General features: G+C 49.3%; 5 protein-coding genes across 5 annotated transcripts; 2 read left to right on the top strand and 3 right to left on the bottom strand.

Annotated features, from left to right (window-relative positions):
• Window positions 1-848: 848 nt before the first annotated feature.
• On the bottom strand, window positions 849-1,829 carry M430DRAFT_104697 (hypothetical protein; the record flags this gene model as incomplete). Its single annotated transcript, XM_024860943.1, has 1 exon — window positions 849-1,829. The coding sequence occupies one exon, from the start codon at window positions 1,827-1,829 to the stop codon at window positions 849-851; it is 981 nt and encodes a 326-aa protein (XP_024719793.1).
• A 1,776-nt stretch (window positions 1,830-3,605) lies between these two features.
• M430DRAFT_43445 (hypothetical protein) lies at window positions 3,606-4,693 on the top strand (the record flags this gene model as incomplete). Its single annotated transcript, XM_024867621.1, has 1 exon — window positions 3,606-4,693. One exon carries the CDS (start codon window positions 3,606-3,608, stop codon window positions 4,620-4,622), a length of 1,017 nt encoding a protein of 338 aa, XP_024719792.1. The 3' UTR covers window positions 4,623-4,693.
• A 418-nt stretch (window positions 4,694-5,111) lies between these two features.
• M430DRAFT_104215 (hypothetical protein) lies at window positions 5,112-9,424 on the bottom strand (the record flags this gene model as incomplete). The annotated part of the gene is made up of 3 exons (XM_024860912.1): window positions 5,112-8,195; window positions 8,244-8,904; window positions 8,955-9,424. 3 exons carry the CDS (start codon window positions 9,422-9,424, stop codon window positions 5,112-5,114), a joined length of 4,215 nt encoding a protein of 1,404 aa, XP_024719791.1.
• A 465-nt stretch (window positions 9,425-9,889) lies between these two features.
• Window positions 9,890-11,042, bottom strand: M430DRAFT_43443 (hypothetical protein). Its single transcript, XM_024867620.1, has 4 exons — window positions 10,846-11,042; window positions 10,760-10,784; window positions 10,414-10,698; window positions 9,890-10,363 (listed from the first exon to the last, which is right to left on the bottom strand). Exons 1-4 carry the CDS (start codon window positions 10,900-10,902, stop codon window positions 10,236-10,238), a joined length of 495 nt encoding a protein of 164 aa, XP_024719790.1. The 5' UTR covers window positions 10,903-11,042; the 3' UTR covers window positions 9,890-10,235.
• Window positions 11,043-12,896: 1,854 nt separating this feature from the next.
• On the top strand, window positions 12,897-14,534 carry M430DRAFT_277463 (hypothetical protein). Its single transcript, XM_024865708.1, has 2 exons — window positions 12,897-13,310; window positions 13,379-14,534. The coding sequence occupies exons 1-2, from the start codon at window positions 12,917-12,919 to the stop codon at window positions 14,380-14,382; spliced, it is 1,398 nt and encodes a 465-aa protein (XP_024719789.1). The 5' UTR covers window positions 12,897-12,916; the 3' UTR covers window positions 14,383-14,534.
• Window positions 14,535-14,610: the final 76 nt, after the last annotated feature.

Genomic DNA, 14,610 nt, shown 5'->3' with positions numbered 1-14,610 from the left:
CCCCCCCAACAAAAAGCCCCCAAAGAGTAATAATCCTATACATCCCTCCATCCGTCCCTCCCAATCCATCCATCCATCCATCCATCCCTCCTCCTTCTTCAAAAATCCCAAAAAAAACACACACTCTCTCTCTCCCGCCTCGCACAGGAGTCAAAACAGTAAGTAAACCGCAGCCTATCCAATCCATCTTACATACTGCGCCACCACCACGACCCATAAATGAAATGGATTCTGGTTGGTCTACGGATTAATCGAGTAATTCGGATTTCAAAGTAGGGATTAGGGAAAAGGGATTAATTAGGATTAGGGGATTAGGATTGGGAATTTGGGATTGGGGATGAGTTGGGAGGGTTAAGATAGGTAAGATAAGGTAGGTAGGGAGGGTTTGAAATACCTGAGGGATGGGTCGGTCGATTTGATCGAGAGAAGGTATATGAGATTGCAAGCACAAGTCACGGAATTTTCAAAGGGATTCATTCATTTAGGTAGGTACAGTACCTAGGTTGGCAGATTCGGGTATCATTCATTTTCTGAACGCCATCCGTTCATTCATTCATTCTCTTCTATGTAACAGGGCGGGGTACCAAACGGGGTAAAAAACGACATCATGATAGAAGGAGGAGGAGGAGGAGGAGGCAAAAAAGGAGATTATTCCGTACCGAGTCGTCTTCTCGTGATCAACTCATTCCAGAGCCATCATATATTCCCAACCATTTCTTCGTGATTTGAGGAATCCTTGTGAATCCCCCCACCCTGAACGCCCGCAATGCAACGCTGAAAGACCGGCCGTCGTCGAGTGACGGCTATACCTCTACCTCTCCCCTACTTGCTTTAAGTGCAAGAGCAATCTAGACATTTCTGTAAGGTTCGTACCCGCCGCCAACCCGCTGTGGAGGTGCGCCGTAACCGGGTGCGCCAGGGGCGTACGAGGGTGCGATGTTCTGGTGGTTGTGGACCTGGATAGGGACGTAAGGGCCCTTCTCGATGTTGTTTCTGCGTTGGTGGTTGCCAGCGCAGCAGCAAGTGCTGAACATCCAGAAGAGGCCGCTGCCGAGGGAGAAGCCGACTGCGGCCCAGGTCACGCCAAGGAAGGAATCGCCCATAGACTGGGTGACGCCGAATTGCTTGACGGTGCGGTTAAGGGCACCGACGATGATGGCTGAGGCGACGGTGGCTAGGATCGAGGCTATGATGATGACGCTGGTGGAGAAGCCTGAAATGAAGCAGGTGATGCAGGAGCCGACGCGAGAGCAGAAGGCGAAGAGCCCGACGACCAGCTCCAACCCGGTGAGTATCAGAGCAATGATGTAGACGATCTGGGTCCACCTCGATACCGTGGCATATGTGTGCAGAGCGTCGGTGATGTCCTTCGGGAGCGTGATGTTCTGGCCGGTGAGGGCAATGCTGGTGGCCGAGATGTTGGCCTGGAGCTTTGCGGGATTCAGCTCGCTCGCAGCCCAGTTGTAACCCGACTTGCTGCAGACCGTCGCATTCTTGGCGGCGGTCTGGTAGCAGTAGTTCCACAGGTAGACCTGGTATGAATTCCCGATTCCAAGATCTGCTGCGCTGACGTTCTTGTTGCCGGCAATACCTGCAATGGCGGACTCGATGGAGCTGGCGCTGGAGAGGGTGGACGAGGGAGCGATAGCCTTGCCATTTGCCAAGCTCTCGAGCTGGTTGACGCCGACGGTCAGGTTCTTGGGGCTGACCTCGAACATCCAGATACCCTTGTTGGTGAGTCCGGCGGTCATGACAATCAGGATACAGATCAGACTCGCGATGGTCATGATAAAGGGCAGCGCCACGCAGAAAACTCGTCCGACACCCATCTTGGAGGATTTGTCGGGGTCAAAGAGAGGAACGGATAGGTGCGAGGACTGGATACGGACAGGCGGAAGTTCGAAAGCTCGAAAAACCAAACGAGCGATGTGGTGATGGAAAAGTTTTGATAGGGACAAGAGAACAAGAGCGGAGGGGTTGTTCGTCTTGTAGTTGTGTCTGTCGTCTCTTCCCTTTCTCCGGCGACGGACTGTTTCGAGAAGAAAGAGAGGGAGGGCAACAGAGGAAGGGTTTTGGGATTGTTATGTAGGAGGTGGAGATGGAGGAGGAGAGGAGAGGGACGGCGTTGTCTGGGAGGCGCAGTAAAGATTGGAATTTATAACAGAAGACCCCACTGGGTATGACTGTCGCGGATTGCTGTTGGCAGTTGGCAGCCCAACAGCCTGGACCAAGACTCGCAGCGCAGGGGGATCGTTGCTCGGGTGGCTGGGGCACTGGGGATCGTCGTTGTCGTCGTCGTCAGGGTGAGGATGAGGATGAAGAGGAGGAGGAGGAGGATGATGGAGGGCTGAGCATCATGGATGTTGTGCGAGGATATATATATAAAGACAGCAGCAAGATCGACGTCCCTATGGTCTTCCAATACTTGAACCCTTCATTCAGTCTTCGTTCATGGTCACAGACATCCGAGACATCGTGGCTCAGGCTGCCTCAGGCGCCAAGGCACCCAGAAAAACCCGGGTTCCTGGCCCACCCGCGGCCCTTCCTCATTATTACCGGTTCTGCCTTGCTCCGCCGGATTTCTATAAATACATCCGCTAAATACATCCGCAAAATACGGTAAATTAACCCGATACGTCAATAAATAAATAAATAAATATTGCGGCATTCGAGATATCTGACTTACGTAGACAGCATTCGTACGCATCGGGGAACTTGGACGTCCCGTTTACCTTCTGCCAACCATCGCTCGAGGATTCCCCTTAAGCCTACAGATCGGCAGAGCGAGGGCATTCCGGAGGAGGGATTCCGGGGCTGAGCCTGGGGCCGCGTGTGGACATGCATCTCTCCCCCGCCTTGGCTGTGAGGGCTGATCCGCAGCTGTCAAAGCTGGGAGTCTTTTGAAGGCAACATTCCCGAGTATAAAATGCTGTCTCGACTTTCTCACGTATAAAAGTCTCATCCAATCCTCCAGTGCCCGAGGATTCGGACCTGGGTTGTTTGTTTCCATCTCGTTCTGCTCTCCTGCTCTGCTTGCTTGATACTTGGTTGCTTCGATTGAACAATGTGCCTGCTAGCTCGCGGCCCGGTACAGCGTCTACGTGATACTTATCAGGCTTTTAAGCAGAAGTCCTGCTTGAATCATATAAAACTAATCGTTATTTTGGCTGCTCAGATGCAAAGTTGCAAAGACTGTCAACCTTCTTCTCGGGCTTAGCCGAGGTGACTGGCTAATATTTTCTTCTACTACTCTTTCTCGACATCTAAGAAATATCAAGAGAGGACCCAATGACTTCTTGTCCTGTTGGATGTCAAATGGGTTCCTGAAGCGCCAACAAGTCGCAAAGGCCCAGTTGGCACTGCACTCCCTACCTTTCTCCCTCTTCCAATCACTCAATACATGATTCTACTTCCTCTAGTGAATCAATCCAGGTATTTACCTCTACTCTTCGTCATACCACCCCTTCAACACGCGTTTGTTCTTAACACGGAGCAGTGCTCTACACTTGGAGGAGTGGATGACCACCCATTGTTCAATTGAGTCTTCAGAGGCTTGCAGTCTTCTCCAGCACACACAAGTGCCACGGCTATTCCCAAGATCCATCATGGATCAGGCAATGCCGAACCAGATCAATCACGAACACCGAGAGCTCGTGGGTCCCAGTGGGCATATTACGAGCCAACGTTACAAACTAAAGAACCTCCTTGCTATCGACCCTCTTAGTCAATCTGCCGCCCTGCCAGATCTCAGGGAGTCCTCAATCATCTCTCCCACTTGCACAAACAGGATTATGAACTCTGCATTCCCTACTAACAAAGATACGACTGGGACCAGCACAAATAGCGATGATATGATGCATGCCGCGAGGCTTGCCTCTTCAGTACCCCCAGCCATATCCAGCAGAGCCTCGTACTCACACCTTCAAGTACCAGCAACGTTCTTCCCCCGCTTCCTTGCGATGCCCGAGGAGTTGCAGCTCCACATTCTCCGCTTCATACTCTTCACTCCCCGGTTCATCGAGGTTCGCCCAAATTGTCGCAACGTCCTCAGATTCCATGCCGACCAGCCAGCCCTCATGCAAGTGTGCCGCAAGATCCGCTATGCGTTCCTGAACATCTACCCGCAGTCCTTCCGCCTATTCAAGGAGCGCATCTACGTCAATCCGTGGGTCGACACCATCGTCGTACACGACACTTCTCTACACAGCTTCTTCGACCTCGCGGATCGGTACCCGGCCGCTGTCCGACGCGTCGCTTTCCTCTGGAGCGGCCGCGGGACCAGGGAGACCGCGCTCCGGATCCTCTGCTTCGCGCAGACCGTCGATCTGCAAGAGCCGATCATCACGGCGTGGGAATTCTCCTGGGACTACAAGGCGCGGACAGGCGTCGCCGGCTTTATAAACAACGATGTCACAACAACGGATCAAGATATAAGCTGGCTAGGCAATTGGATGGGGACCTTCCAGGTACAGGATCTGCATCCGGATATTACAGTGCCGGATATTCGGGAGATGGTGCTCGTGCGCCCGGTGCCGGCCATGACGGATGCGGATGCACGACTGAGACCGTGGATGTTGACCGTGGATGTTCCAGAGGACGACACCGAGAGTATGGAGGAGTGAAGCTTGAACCTGCCGTGCGGACAATATTGATCCTCTAATGACTTGCATACAGCAGGATAGGTATGGCCAGCCCTGCAAATAACAATGTAATAAATATGTGTAAGTATAAAAATTAAGTGCAAGAAATCTCCGCATATTAACATCCCGGGATTTCTAAACTAAAGTACCTACCTAGGGCAGCACCAAATGCAGGCTTTTCAACTACTTGATATTCCCATCCCCACGTTTATTGTGCTACTCCTTACCCCTCGTCTTCTCCCCATATACCTTACTCCACCTCTCTCTCCCTTTCCATACCTACCGTCCGCATGCTAGGTTTGTTTCTAATACAACCCAGAAACTAGGGGATCATCGACACTCCTCTTTTTAAGACCTTGATAGATGATCGTAATTGGTGATGTACCTGTATGGATCATAGTACTTACATAAGGTACGTAAACAAACCACCCTGATTCCTATACTCAAAGGGTTGTTAAGGGGAGAAAGAAATCACCATACTTCCGTCCTACCCACCCAAGATGATCTCTTCCTCTGTTCTACCGGCGTTATAATATCCTCATCCTCCTTCTCATCCTCCTTATCCACTCTCAACCTTTCCCCCCTCCCTCTCCCCATCTCTATCCCAGTCCCACCACCCATCATCACCCTCCCAAACACACCTCCCCTTCCACACAACTCTTCAAACCCGCCACTCTCCACCAACCTCCCCTTCTCCAGCACCAAAACGCAATCCGCAACCTTTACCATCTCCAAACTATGACTCACGAGCACCACCGCCACGCCCTCGCCCACCAGTCTCCCCACCAACTCTTTCACCAACTGCGCATTCCCGCCATCTAACGCGCTCGTCGCTTCGTCCAGGATGAGGAGTTTGGGCCGTCTGACCAGAGCCCGCGCTAGCGCGAGCCGCTGCGTTTGACCCCCCGAGAGCCCCATGCCCCCATCGCCGATCAGCGTCGAGTAGCCGGCGTCCAGAGACATGATGAAAGAGTGAATACCCGCGTGAGCAGCGGCGCGCTGCGCGGCTTCTAGACTATGGAAGGGCGAGGATTCGGGGAGCCCGTAGATGATGTTCTCGAGGATCGTGGTCGGGAAGAGGAGTGGTGATTGTGGAACGATGGAGATGTGCGACCGGAGAGAGTGGAGGTTACAGGAGCAGGCTGGGATCCCGTGGAAGGTGAGTGCTGGGCCTGAGAAGGTGTGTGAGGGGGCATCGGGTGGGTAGAGGTTCAGGAGGAGAGAGACGATGGTGCTTTTTCCTGAGCCGGAGGAGCCGACGATGGCAGTGCAGGTTCCGGGTTTGATCTCGAGAGAGATGCGATCGAGGGTTTTGATAAAGGGTTGGCTGGGGTGCGTGAATGAGAGGTTGTTCATTCGGATTGGGAGGGGTGTTGGGACGCGGATCTCGCCTTGTGTTTCGTGGGAGGTGTGGAGAGGGAGGTTGGCTAGACGTAGCATGTACGTAGCTGTTGTCCGCGAGGATGTGATCTGTGGCACCATGGAGAGCATGGCGGTGGCATTAGAGATGCCAAAGAGGAGGAGGTTGACCACTTCGATGACATTTCCCAGAGAGTGGGAGCCAGAGCAGATGAGCACGGTGCCGTAGTAGAAAACTAGTGCTATGATGAAGAAGGTAAGGGAGTCTGTGAGTCCATAGAGTAAACCTGAATATACGGCTCTCGAGATGCCCGTCTTGCAGGTATCAGCCGCAGCTCTGAGGTGTTTCTGCTCAAAATGGCTTTCCAGGGTGAGAGCTCGGACAACTCTGATGTTGGTGAACGTTTCGCTGAATATGCTGCTAGTGAAGTCCGCATCTCTATTGCATCTCTCTTCCCATTTACTGCTCACTAAATGGAAGAGCCGTGTGAAGGCGTAGAGAATAGGTGCGCAGCCAAGCGCAACAAGAGTAAGCTTCCAGACTATTATAAGAGACCAGACGACGGTGATGCCAAGCATCCAAACGATTGTAAAGGCAGGGCCAGCAAAGCGACCCACCAGATTACGCATCTCTTCAGCGTTCCTGTCTAAACAATCATTCAATCGACCAGGCGAGTTGCTTTCCTCGTCAAACCAAGATTTGGGTTGAGCAAGAATACGCTTCAGTGCTTCGAGTCGCAAGGAGTTGATCCATGATTGTGCACTGTATTCCAGTGCGTAGTGCGTACAGAAGCTGGCGGATCCATCTATGACGGCAACGGCAAGGAGAGACAAAGCCCATTTCAGTGCTGCGGCGGTTCGATCTTCTCGAGGAAGATAGAAGACATTCAGTAACTGAGCAAAGACATAGGCAAAAGCAGGAGTGCCGGCTGCTACTATGAAAGCAGCAAAGAATCCAAGCAGGAGGACCATCTTCCCTTTCCATGTGAGGATAGGCCAAATAGTGCTGAAGATCTTGGTTAAGGATGCCGGCGGCAACTCCTGAGCATCCTCGGTTATATGGTCCGGAACCTTCTCTCGCGTTGATTCTCCATGCTTCATATCTTCGAAGTTCGATGAAGGAATAGGACTTGGGTTATAATCCGTGCCTTTCCATGCTGATGATGGAGGAGGGGCTTGAGGGGATGGTCTGGGCGACATAAATGAAAGATGTAGCCGCGGTATGATGCTCGTTTGAGGAGAGTCAGTAACGTGAGGGGATGGCCAAATCAGATCCGAACTCAAGGAACTTGCTTGTGCAACCCCAACCTTTAACGACAGACGATTATCGTTCCCAGAGCTCAGGCCAATATTGGGGGAGTTTTGTGGCATACCGAAGACCTTGGAGATGTAGCTCCAGCGCTGAGAATAGGCCTCTTCGGGTATCTCAACATCGTTGGTGAGAGAAGAGGGTTCGGGTTTCTTGCTCAATCTCTTGGCTTCCGAGCTGGTCTCAGAACGTAGAATAGATGCGAATGTTCCGTGTGATTTGTCGGCCAACTTTTTGCGATAATCCTCTTGAACTACCTTTGCATGATCCAACACGTATACGTAGTCATCATCCAGAATCTGTGACATATCATGAGTAATGATGATGGTAGTCTTTCCTTTGCGCCATTTCCTGATTGACTCCATGACTTCAATTCGACTTATATAGTCCAGTGCACTGGTAGATTCGTCAAGGATGAGTATCGGCGCATCTCGAAGTTTGGCCCTTGCGATGGCAACTCTCTGCTTCTGCCCCCCGCTTAATGATCTGCCGCCCAAACCAATCAGTGTGTCCAGCCCATTTGGCATGTTCCGTATTGTCTCTTCCAGATAAGCAGTCTTGCATGCCTCCCTGACATCTTCCCGTGTGGCATTATCTCGGTTGCCAAACGCTATATTCTGGAATATTGTTTCGTTGAAGAGCACGCTCTCTTGTTGAACTAAAGTGATATTTTGTCGTAACCAATCGTTATCAAGATTTTGTATTGAGTGGCCATCGACCAGGATCTCCCCAGAGAGAGGTTCATAATACTTCATGAGGAGGTTTCCAACTGTACTCTTGCCAGACCCACTGGTTCCAACTACAAATGTTGTTTCACCAGTGGGGAAGAAGAATGTGACGTTATCTAGTACAAGCTGATGCGTATTCGATGGATATGCGAAGGAAACCTATATATAAGGTTAGTAGGTTCTCTGAGAATGTGACATCGCCCTTACATTGTTGATCTCGACGTCTCCAGGACAGGACTTCGGCGTTGTCGCATCTCTCACTTTTGTTACTCTCCTGTCATGCTGCATCTGAATCATGATAGACTTCAACGTCTCCCCGGCTGACATGCCTTTTGCTAGAACTAACCACTGAGGAAGAATGACTTCAATTGCTTGCATAGCGCTTAAGCATGCATAGAAAGTCGTGAGAACATCGCCAGGATCGAGGCCATTGTTTACTAAATAGATGCCAAACCAGAAACCTTGGACGAAAAGACCAGTGGTCAAAAACTTTATGATTCCGAATTGGAGGGCATTAGCTCTTGCTTGTAACAGATAGTAGATGGTGACCTCCTTGATCGTGGAGAAGTACTGCCAAATCTCTTGATCCTGTCCATTAAAAGCCTTGACGGTATCGATAGCTGTAACCGCGGTGTTGGCATACTTTGATGCCTTGCTAAGCTCTCGTTTCTGTGATTCGATGGCTGGGGCAAGCCCTTTAGAGACGATGAACAAAATGAGGCCGATGAAGGGAAAAGTTGCGAGGATGACAAGCGTCAACTTCCAGGAGTAGTATAATGCAATCCCAAGAGATGCTAGCGATGCCACAGCTTCGAACAGGAGTAACCCAAGAGGCTGAGAGACTGCCAGTTGAAGTTCTCGGATTTGCCTATGAAGAATTCAGTATGATTTTTGTCAGTTCTCATAGAGCCGACCTACGTTTGTATTCGAATCAGCAATGATCCAACTCCATCCTCCCGCAGATCATACCACTCAAGCTCTTTGTCGAGCATCCCCGCGAACATCTTCAGTCGCACGATTTGCGCTTGAAGCTCTCCGAATATGACCCAAGCCGAAAAAAAGATGCCTTCGAGAAGCCACGCTGAAAGACCCAACCCAGTCAATGCTATGCACCATATCGAAATTCCGTGCAGCGTGGCCTTGGTATCCAAGGTTCCGTCGCCAAACTTTGTTAAGATGGAGAAGATCTTCCCCAAGAAGATGGACGCACAAGGCTTCAGTATTCCAGCTAAAATCGATGCAGCAGCAGAGCAGGAAATTGGAGCACTATGCGCTCGAGTTGTGAATGAAAACAGTGAACGCCATGACGGGGTGACTTGAGTTGCATTGTCGATTCTTTCGATCGGCTCCAATTGGTAACGAGGCTGCTGGGACTCCACCACAGGCATTGGCACCACCCAGTCCCGGGTACTTTCAAAGCCCCTAGGGCTCTTATCTCGGCTTGACTGCGTTGCCATTTTTAGGGAGGCGGGGTATTCAGATGTGCGATGGCGGTCAAAGATCAACGAGTAAAGTGGTGCAATGGGAAGATAGCATAAGGAAAGTTTACAAAAGATGTGATGAGATTTGAACTGGAAACTAATACGAATGAAAGGATTCATAGGCATATATGTCTACGATTGATTGTAGTTCATGTTCTTAGAACCTACCTAGGTAAGTATTGTTGTGGCGCTTGCCCCTTACGATTGTTCTCTTAGCGAAGGAGGGGAACAATGAATCTCGGACGCGCCATGCACGTGAGCCTTAGAAATCAAAGAGCAAGGAATGAAACATGACCTTTATCATCGGACTCCGGCTATATCGTAATCACTCAAGCCTTTCTTCTTGTGCTTTCCCTCTTGACGAGATGGCAAGGGGTAATGACTCGGCCCAATATGCCCGTGGGCCGTGATGGCCCGCTAACTAATAAATTGGCTATGAGCAGATACTTAACATTGAATGTCCATCTGAGTATATCGATAAGTAGGGAGTATATCGTGCTTTCAGACACCTGAAGCAAGGAAGAGGGACTTTCGCCCTCGATGACGTTTGGTCATAGCCAAGCTCCGCGGACACACTTAGGCTTGAGAATGCGGGCTCTATATTCGCAGAAGATGTCGAGGCTTTGCTTCAAATTCACCACAAGATGGTTATTGGCGCTTCTCGACATCTTTTTCAATATGATACAAGAAGGGTATTGTTTGTCCAGATATAGGGGAGTTACGACTTCGCTTCCCCAGCCTTCGCCTTTGCTTCTGCTTGCTCCTGCTGGTTCTTCTCGTATATCCAATCGTTCAGTCCCTGCCGGTTTCTCGCAATCTCGACGGCATAGAATTGCATTCGAGGTACTGCACCAAGTCAGTCTTGTCACATTATCGGGCCATATAGGAGCACCTACCAAAAATCGTTTCGTCCTTTCCATACTCCCATTTCGGGTTTGATCTCAGCATTGTACCAAAGTTATAATCATCGACTTTCTTCTCGTAGGCCATCATGAACTTCCGCCACCGTTCCTTGCCTGTCTTGCTCTTCATCTCGTCCTCATCAATCGTCTGTGCGGGATCAAACTCGGGGAAATCGGCCTTTAGGTGCTCGTATATTTCATCATCGATCTTCGTCAGTCGTAGCGTAGAGCCGCGGACCTTCTCGAGGATGGCCCAGTATGTGGACATGTGCTGGACAACTGATGGTGGGGTCAGAGGCGGGGTAATTAACCAGCTTGGTTGGAATGGGATCATGCGAACCTTTAACAGCAAACTGCTTCTCAATCTACAAAGTTGTTAGTAATGCGCAGGATGGAATAGTATTTGCCACTCAGGAGAGTCCTTACATCTTCGAGGTTGTCCGCCTCCTCTGGATTGAAGTCGGCTGGGGCTGCCACAGACATGATGGAGGATGGCGTGGCTTGCTTGAAATAGGGAGTTCAGTCGTTGGCAGGCGCAAAATGCACAGTCCTACAACTGAGGAAAAGTTATAGTTATGTATAGGGGTATCGTGAGACAGTGCGCAAGATGTTAATGAGGAGAGGAGAGGATTTATCAAATAATCATCAATTGTGAACTTGAACTGCCCTATTCTGAGCTGCGGACTTTAGTTTTCCCGAGAAGCGATCCACTAAAGTAAGATCGCAAACGAGGAGACGAGCCTTGAGCAAGAGATCTAGCTACTCCCTTATGGAGTTGAGAGTCTAGCTATCTTCTTACGAATAGAATATGACATGTGAGAGGCAGAATCTGGGTTGTGCTAGCTTTTGTGGTCGATGATCGTGTTGTCTCGGCGAAATGGTCCGCCGGCACATGCCAGGACATCACTTACGGGAAAATGGGATTGCTGGAGTTTTCGTCGGCGAAGTCTCGTCAAGCTTTTGAGATAAATGTCAGATTCTGTTGTCAAATTTCTTTTCATCGTCTATATTTCTATTCCGAGGATATGATGATTCCCACCTGATAATCGTTAGGATCTAAACATCAAGTCCTTTCGTTGCCATTCAACAAGCTTGTCACTTGCAATATGTGGACTCGGAAGAGGAAAACAAGGATTTTCATCCACTCTATAATGGACTGCTGTAGTCAGCTTCAGAATAATCACGCCAAAGCTCTGCGATCTAAGGATGTGCTATGGCTTTCATAATGTAAATGGCCAGGGAGATAACTACGGAATCTGCTTTAGTAAGGCGTGCACTCATGTAGTTAAGTATGGGAGTCTGATTTGGGTGTTATATTCTGACGTAAACCACTTGTCTGTACCACATATAGTTCCCGGCCGTACTCATTGGGTTAGAAGTTATATATTGTGTTTTGTAGTCTACCCCTCCTTTCCCTCCTTTCCCCCCTTTTCCTGTGATGAAGCCTGCAGCCAGGTTGCCTTTTAGGAGTTTACCTTAGATAGACTCTGAGTTGCTCCTTTGGTTCTGCTGTAGACCTTTGGTTATTTCTCGCTGAGTCTCTGTTGATACAAGGTTTGTTCTGCTATCGACACGTGGGTATCTGTCTCTTCCACTTTCAGTATGTTGTCAACCCTGATCAATATTCTTGTGTCTTCGAATCATTTACTTTATACCGCGTGACAAGTTTCTCCTAGTTCGCTTCCCAGGCCTAGTTGAGCTATTGTTGTCTAGCAGATGGGACAGAGCAATATATTCACCTGCTTGTTGATCTAGAAATTTGGGGCGCGAGAATTTTCTGAGCGACGCGAACCTAACTATTCACTGCTTCCTCAGAATGTTGAGGTCCATCTGAGATGAATGATCTTCACAAAGCACGACAATACCAAACGCTCTTTCACAGCCAATGCCAACAAACGAACGAAACGATGACAGCTACAACATCATAGTCCCATATTCCAGATCCAGAGCATCTTCGATTGTGGCTTTTGGCCAAACTATCTGCCCAAAAGTTATATAATCTCCCAATTGCATACTTACCAGTACTGACAAGTCTATAGTGGCTTTAGGCAAATCGCTCATCGAATCCTTAAGATCAGGCTCTCCGTTCATATCTCCAAGAACCCCATCAGAGTCTAGCTTTCGTTCTGAAACGCGTCAAACAGGTAGAAGCAGCAGAAGTAGCAGAAGCACAATAGATACACTGAACCTGGTCCCGCATGTTGTGGAGGAGGTGCGACCACCGCCACCAGAGCTCGATCAAACGGTCGATCTTCTTGTTGACACGAACGTTTCAATTGATCCCGCACTTTTATTTGAACAGCTCTTATCTGATAAAGATAAGACAACTCCAGACCATTATCTGTTTACGCTCCTCCCTCCCAAAGTTCGAAGGAAGATATACGGCTATTGTTTCCCTAAAGAGGACCGCAAGATAGATTTATCACCTTACTTTGTCACAAAAGCTGTCTGGCCCAAGAACCACTTCGCTTCACCGTGGAAAATTCTGGAGCAAGTTATGGGCGGTCTTGGCGCTTTCCGAACCCTGCGCTATGAACTGATGACATACTTTTGGACTGAATACCATTTTCACGTCACCCTGTCACCCTTCAGCAGTCCAAAGCTGTCACCTTTATCATATATCTGGCTGACACCTTATCTCGGTACAATACAAAGGCTCACTGTCGAGGCTGATCTTACAAGATTCGGCTGCAGTCAATTAAAGAGTGCACCACAATTTGGTTATGATCTAAACAGGATTGAGTCAAAGCTTGTAGCTATAGTAAAAGGGGTTTTGAAACGCCAGGGAATGACTACCATGGCTGAATTCAACATCATGTGCAGACGTTACGCCGGTCTTCGACCCCGTAATGACTCTGACAGTCCGAATCCTGACTTTTGTTTCCCAGAAGGTATGTGATTCATTTGAGCAATCTCATCGACACCTTGATCCTTTGACTGATAATATCGGTAATTCCAGTCCAATACTGTCCTAATGAATGCATGGACCTCTACAATACTCTTTCCAGCCTTCGTGGAATTGTTCAGTGCTCCCGAGTATCCGGTTTTACACTCCAATACTCGGAGATGTTGCTCTGTGCTATGTTCGCAGATGGTAACAATAAACCAAACTATATAGTCCCAGAAAGGCGTCCCTGGCCTGTTTTTCGCACACCAAAGGTTCCGTCTTCTCCTGGAGGATATCCATGGACACCACTACCGGAAGGACCATCCGTCTTCAGCACACCAAGAACTTCGTATTCTCCTGGGGAATACCCCTGGGCGTCACTACCAGATCAATCACCTACCTCACGCTTCTCAGAACTTCCGTACCCATCTCAATTTGATCTTAAGCTCAACAAGAGCCCAAGCTTTGCCCAAGAGCTTACGCAAGACACACTTAAACACGAGGCTTCGGTCTCTCCTGCCTGCACTACTGCGCCTGGGAAAGAGACTTTGGTCAACTATAATCGGTCCCGTACCCCTAGGAATCGGGCTCCAACAGCAAGTCATGTGTCAAGATTCCAAAATCGCATGCCCTCAATCTCTGAAACTGGTCCATCACTCGATGAAGAATCAGTGTTTCAGAAGTCAGTTAAGGGAAACCCAATGCCCCGAACACGTTTTGGAGATTCTGGTTTGTCTCGGACGGTAACCCACGAGCGAAACATAACCCCGCCTCCGAGGAAGGATTCTAGATGCTCCACACCACCAAAGTCCCCAAACACAATGAATAGGTTGAACGAGCAGGATCCGGCATTTCGTCGAACCTTGGATGCTTTACACTCGGTCGACAAGCAATCCAGAGATCCATCCAAAATCGCTGGGCCCGACTCTGTGAACAGTTCTCATAAGCTGAGCAAGGAGGCCAAGGCTGGTGATCATTGTCAGACAAGTTCTGAAGAGCGCTCAAAGTTCGATACCCCAAGTAGGAAGTATTTATCGTTCCTCAGCAGACTCAAAGGAGGTGGAGCTTTAAATTGAAGCTGTTTCACGTGGTGTGGTTAGGCCATTAGAGAACACCTAGTTGAAATGCCCACAGACGGGATGCAAAATAATTGTCCTACAATCTCGATACCCAAATTGATTCTGATACCGTGTGAATACTCAACAAGCAATTCTGTGTAGTTGAGTAATTGAGTTCTTAAAGTCTTTTGGCGCATCACCGTCTGCTGCCTTCAACGGGAATAGCATACAGATGAAACGAGCGGC

This window comes from Amorphotheca resinae (genome assembly GCF_003019875.1).
Source record: "Amorphotheca resinae ATCC 22711 unplaced genomic scaffold M430scaffold_8, whole genome shotgun sequence".
NCBI lineage: Eukaryota > Fungi > Ascomycota > Leotiomycetes > Helotiales > Amorphothecaceae > Amorphotheca > Amorphotheca resinae.
The sequence above is the reverse complement of the archived record's forward strand: the minus strand, read 5'-3'. Positions and strand labels throughout refer to the sequence as shown.

Coding starts and splice junctions, on each gene's coding strand:
- M430DRAFT_43443 (XM_024867620.1), bottom strand. CDS start 10,902: ATGTCTGTGGCAGCCCCAGCCGACTTCAATCCAGAGGAGGCGGACAAC. Junction 10,785..10,845: donor AGGCGGACAACCTCGAAGAT/GTAAGGACTCTC, acceptor ACAACTTTGTAG/ATTGAGAAGCAGTTTGCTGT. Junction 10,364..10,413: donor AAAGGACGAAACGATTTTTG/GTAGGTGCTCCT, acceptor GACTTGGTGCAG/TACCTCGAATGCAATTCTAT.
- M430DRAFT_277463 (XM_024865708.1), top strand. CDS start 12,917: ATGGGCGGTCTTGGCGCTTTCCGAACCCTGCGCTATGAACTGATGACA. Junction 13,311..13,378: donor TGACTTTTGTTTCCCAGAAG/GTATGTGATTCA, acceptor CGGTAATTCCAG/TCCAATACTGTCCTAATGAA.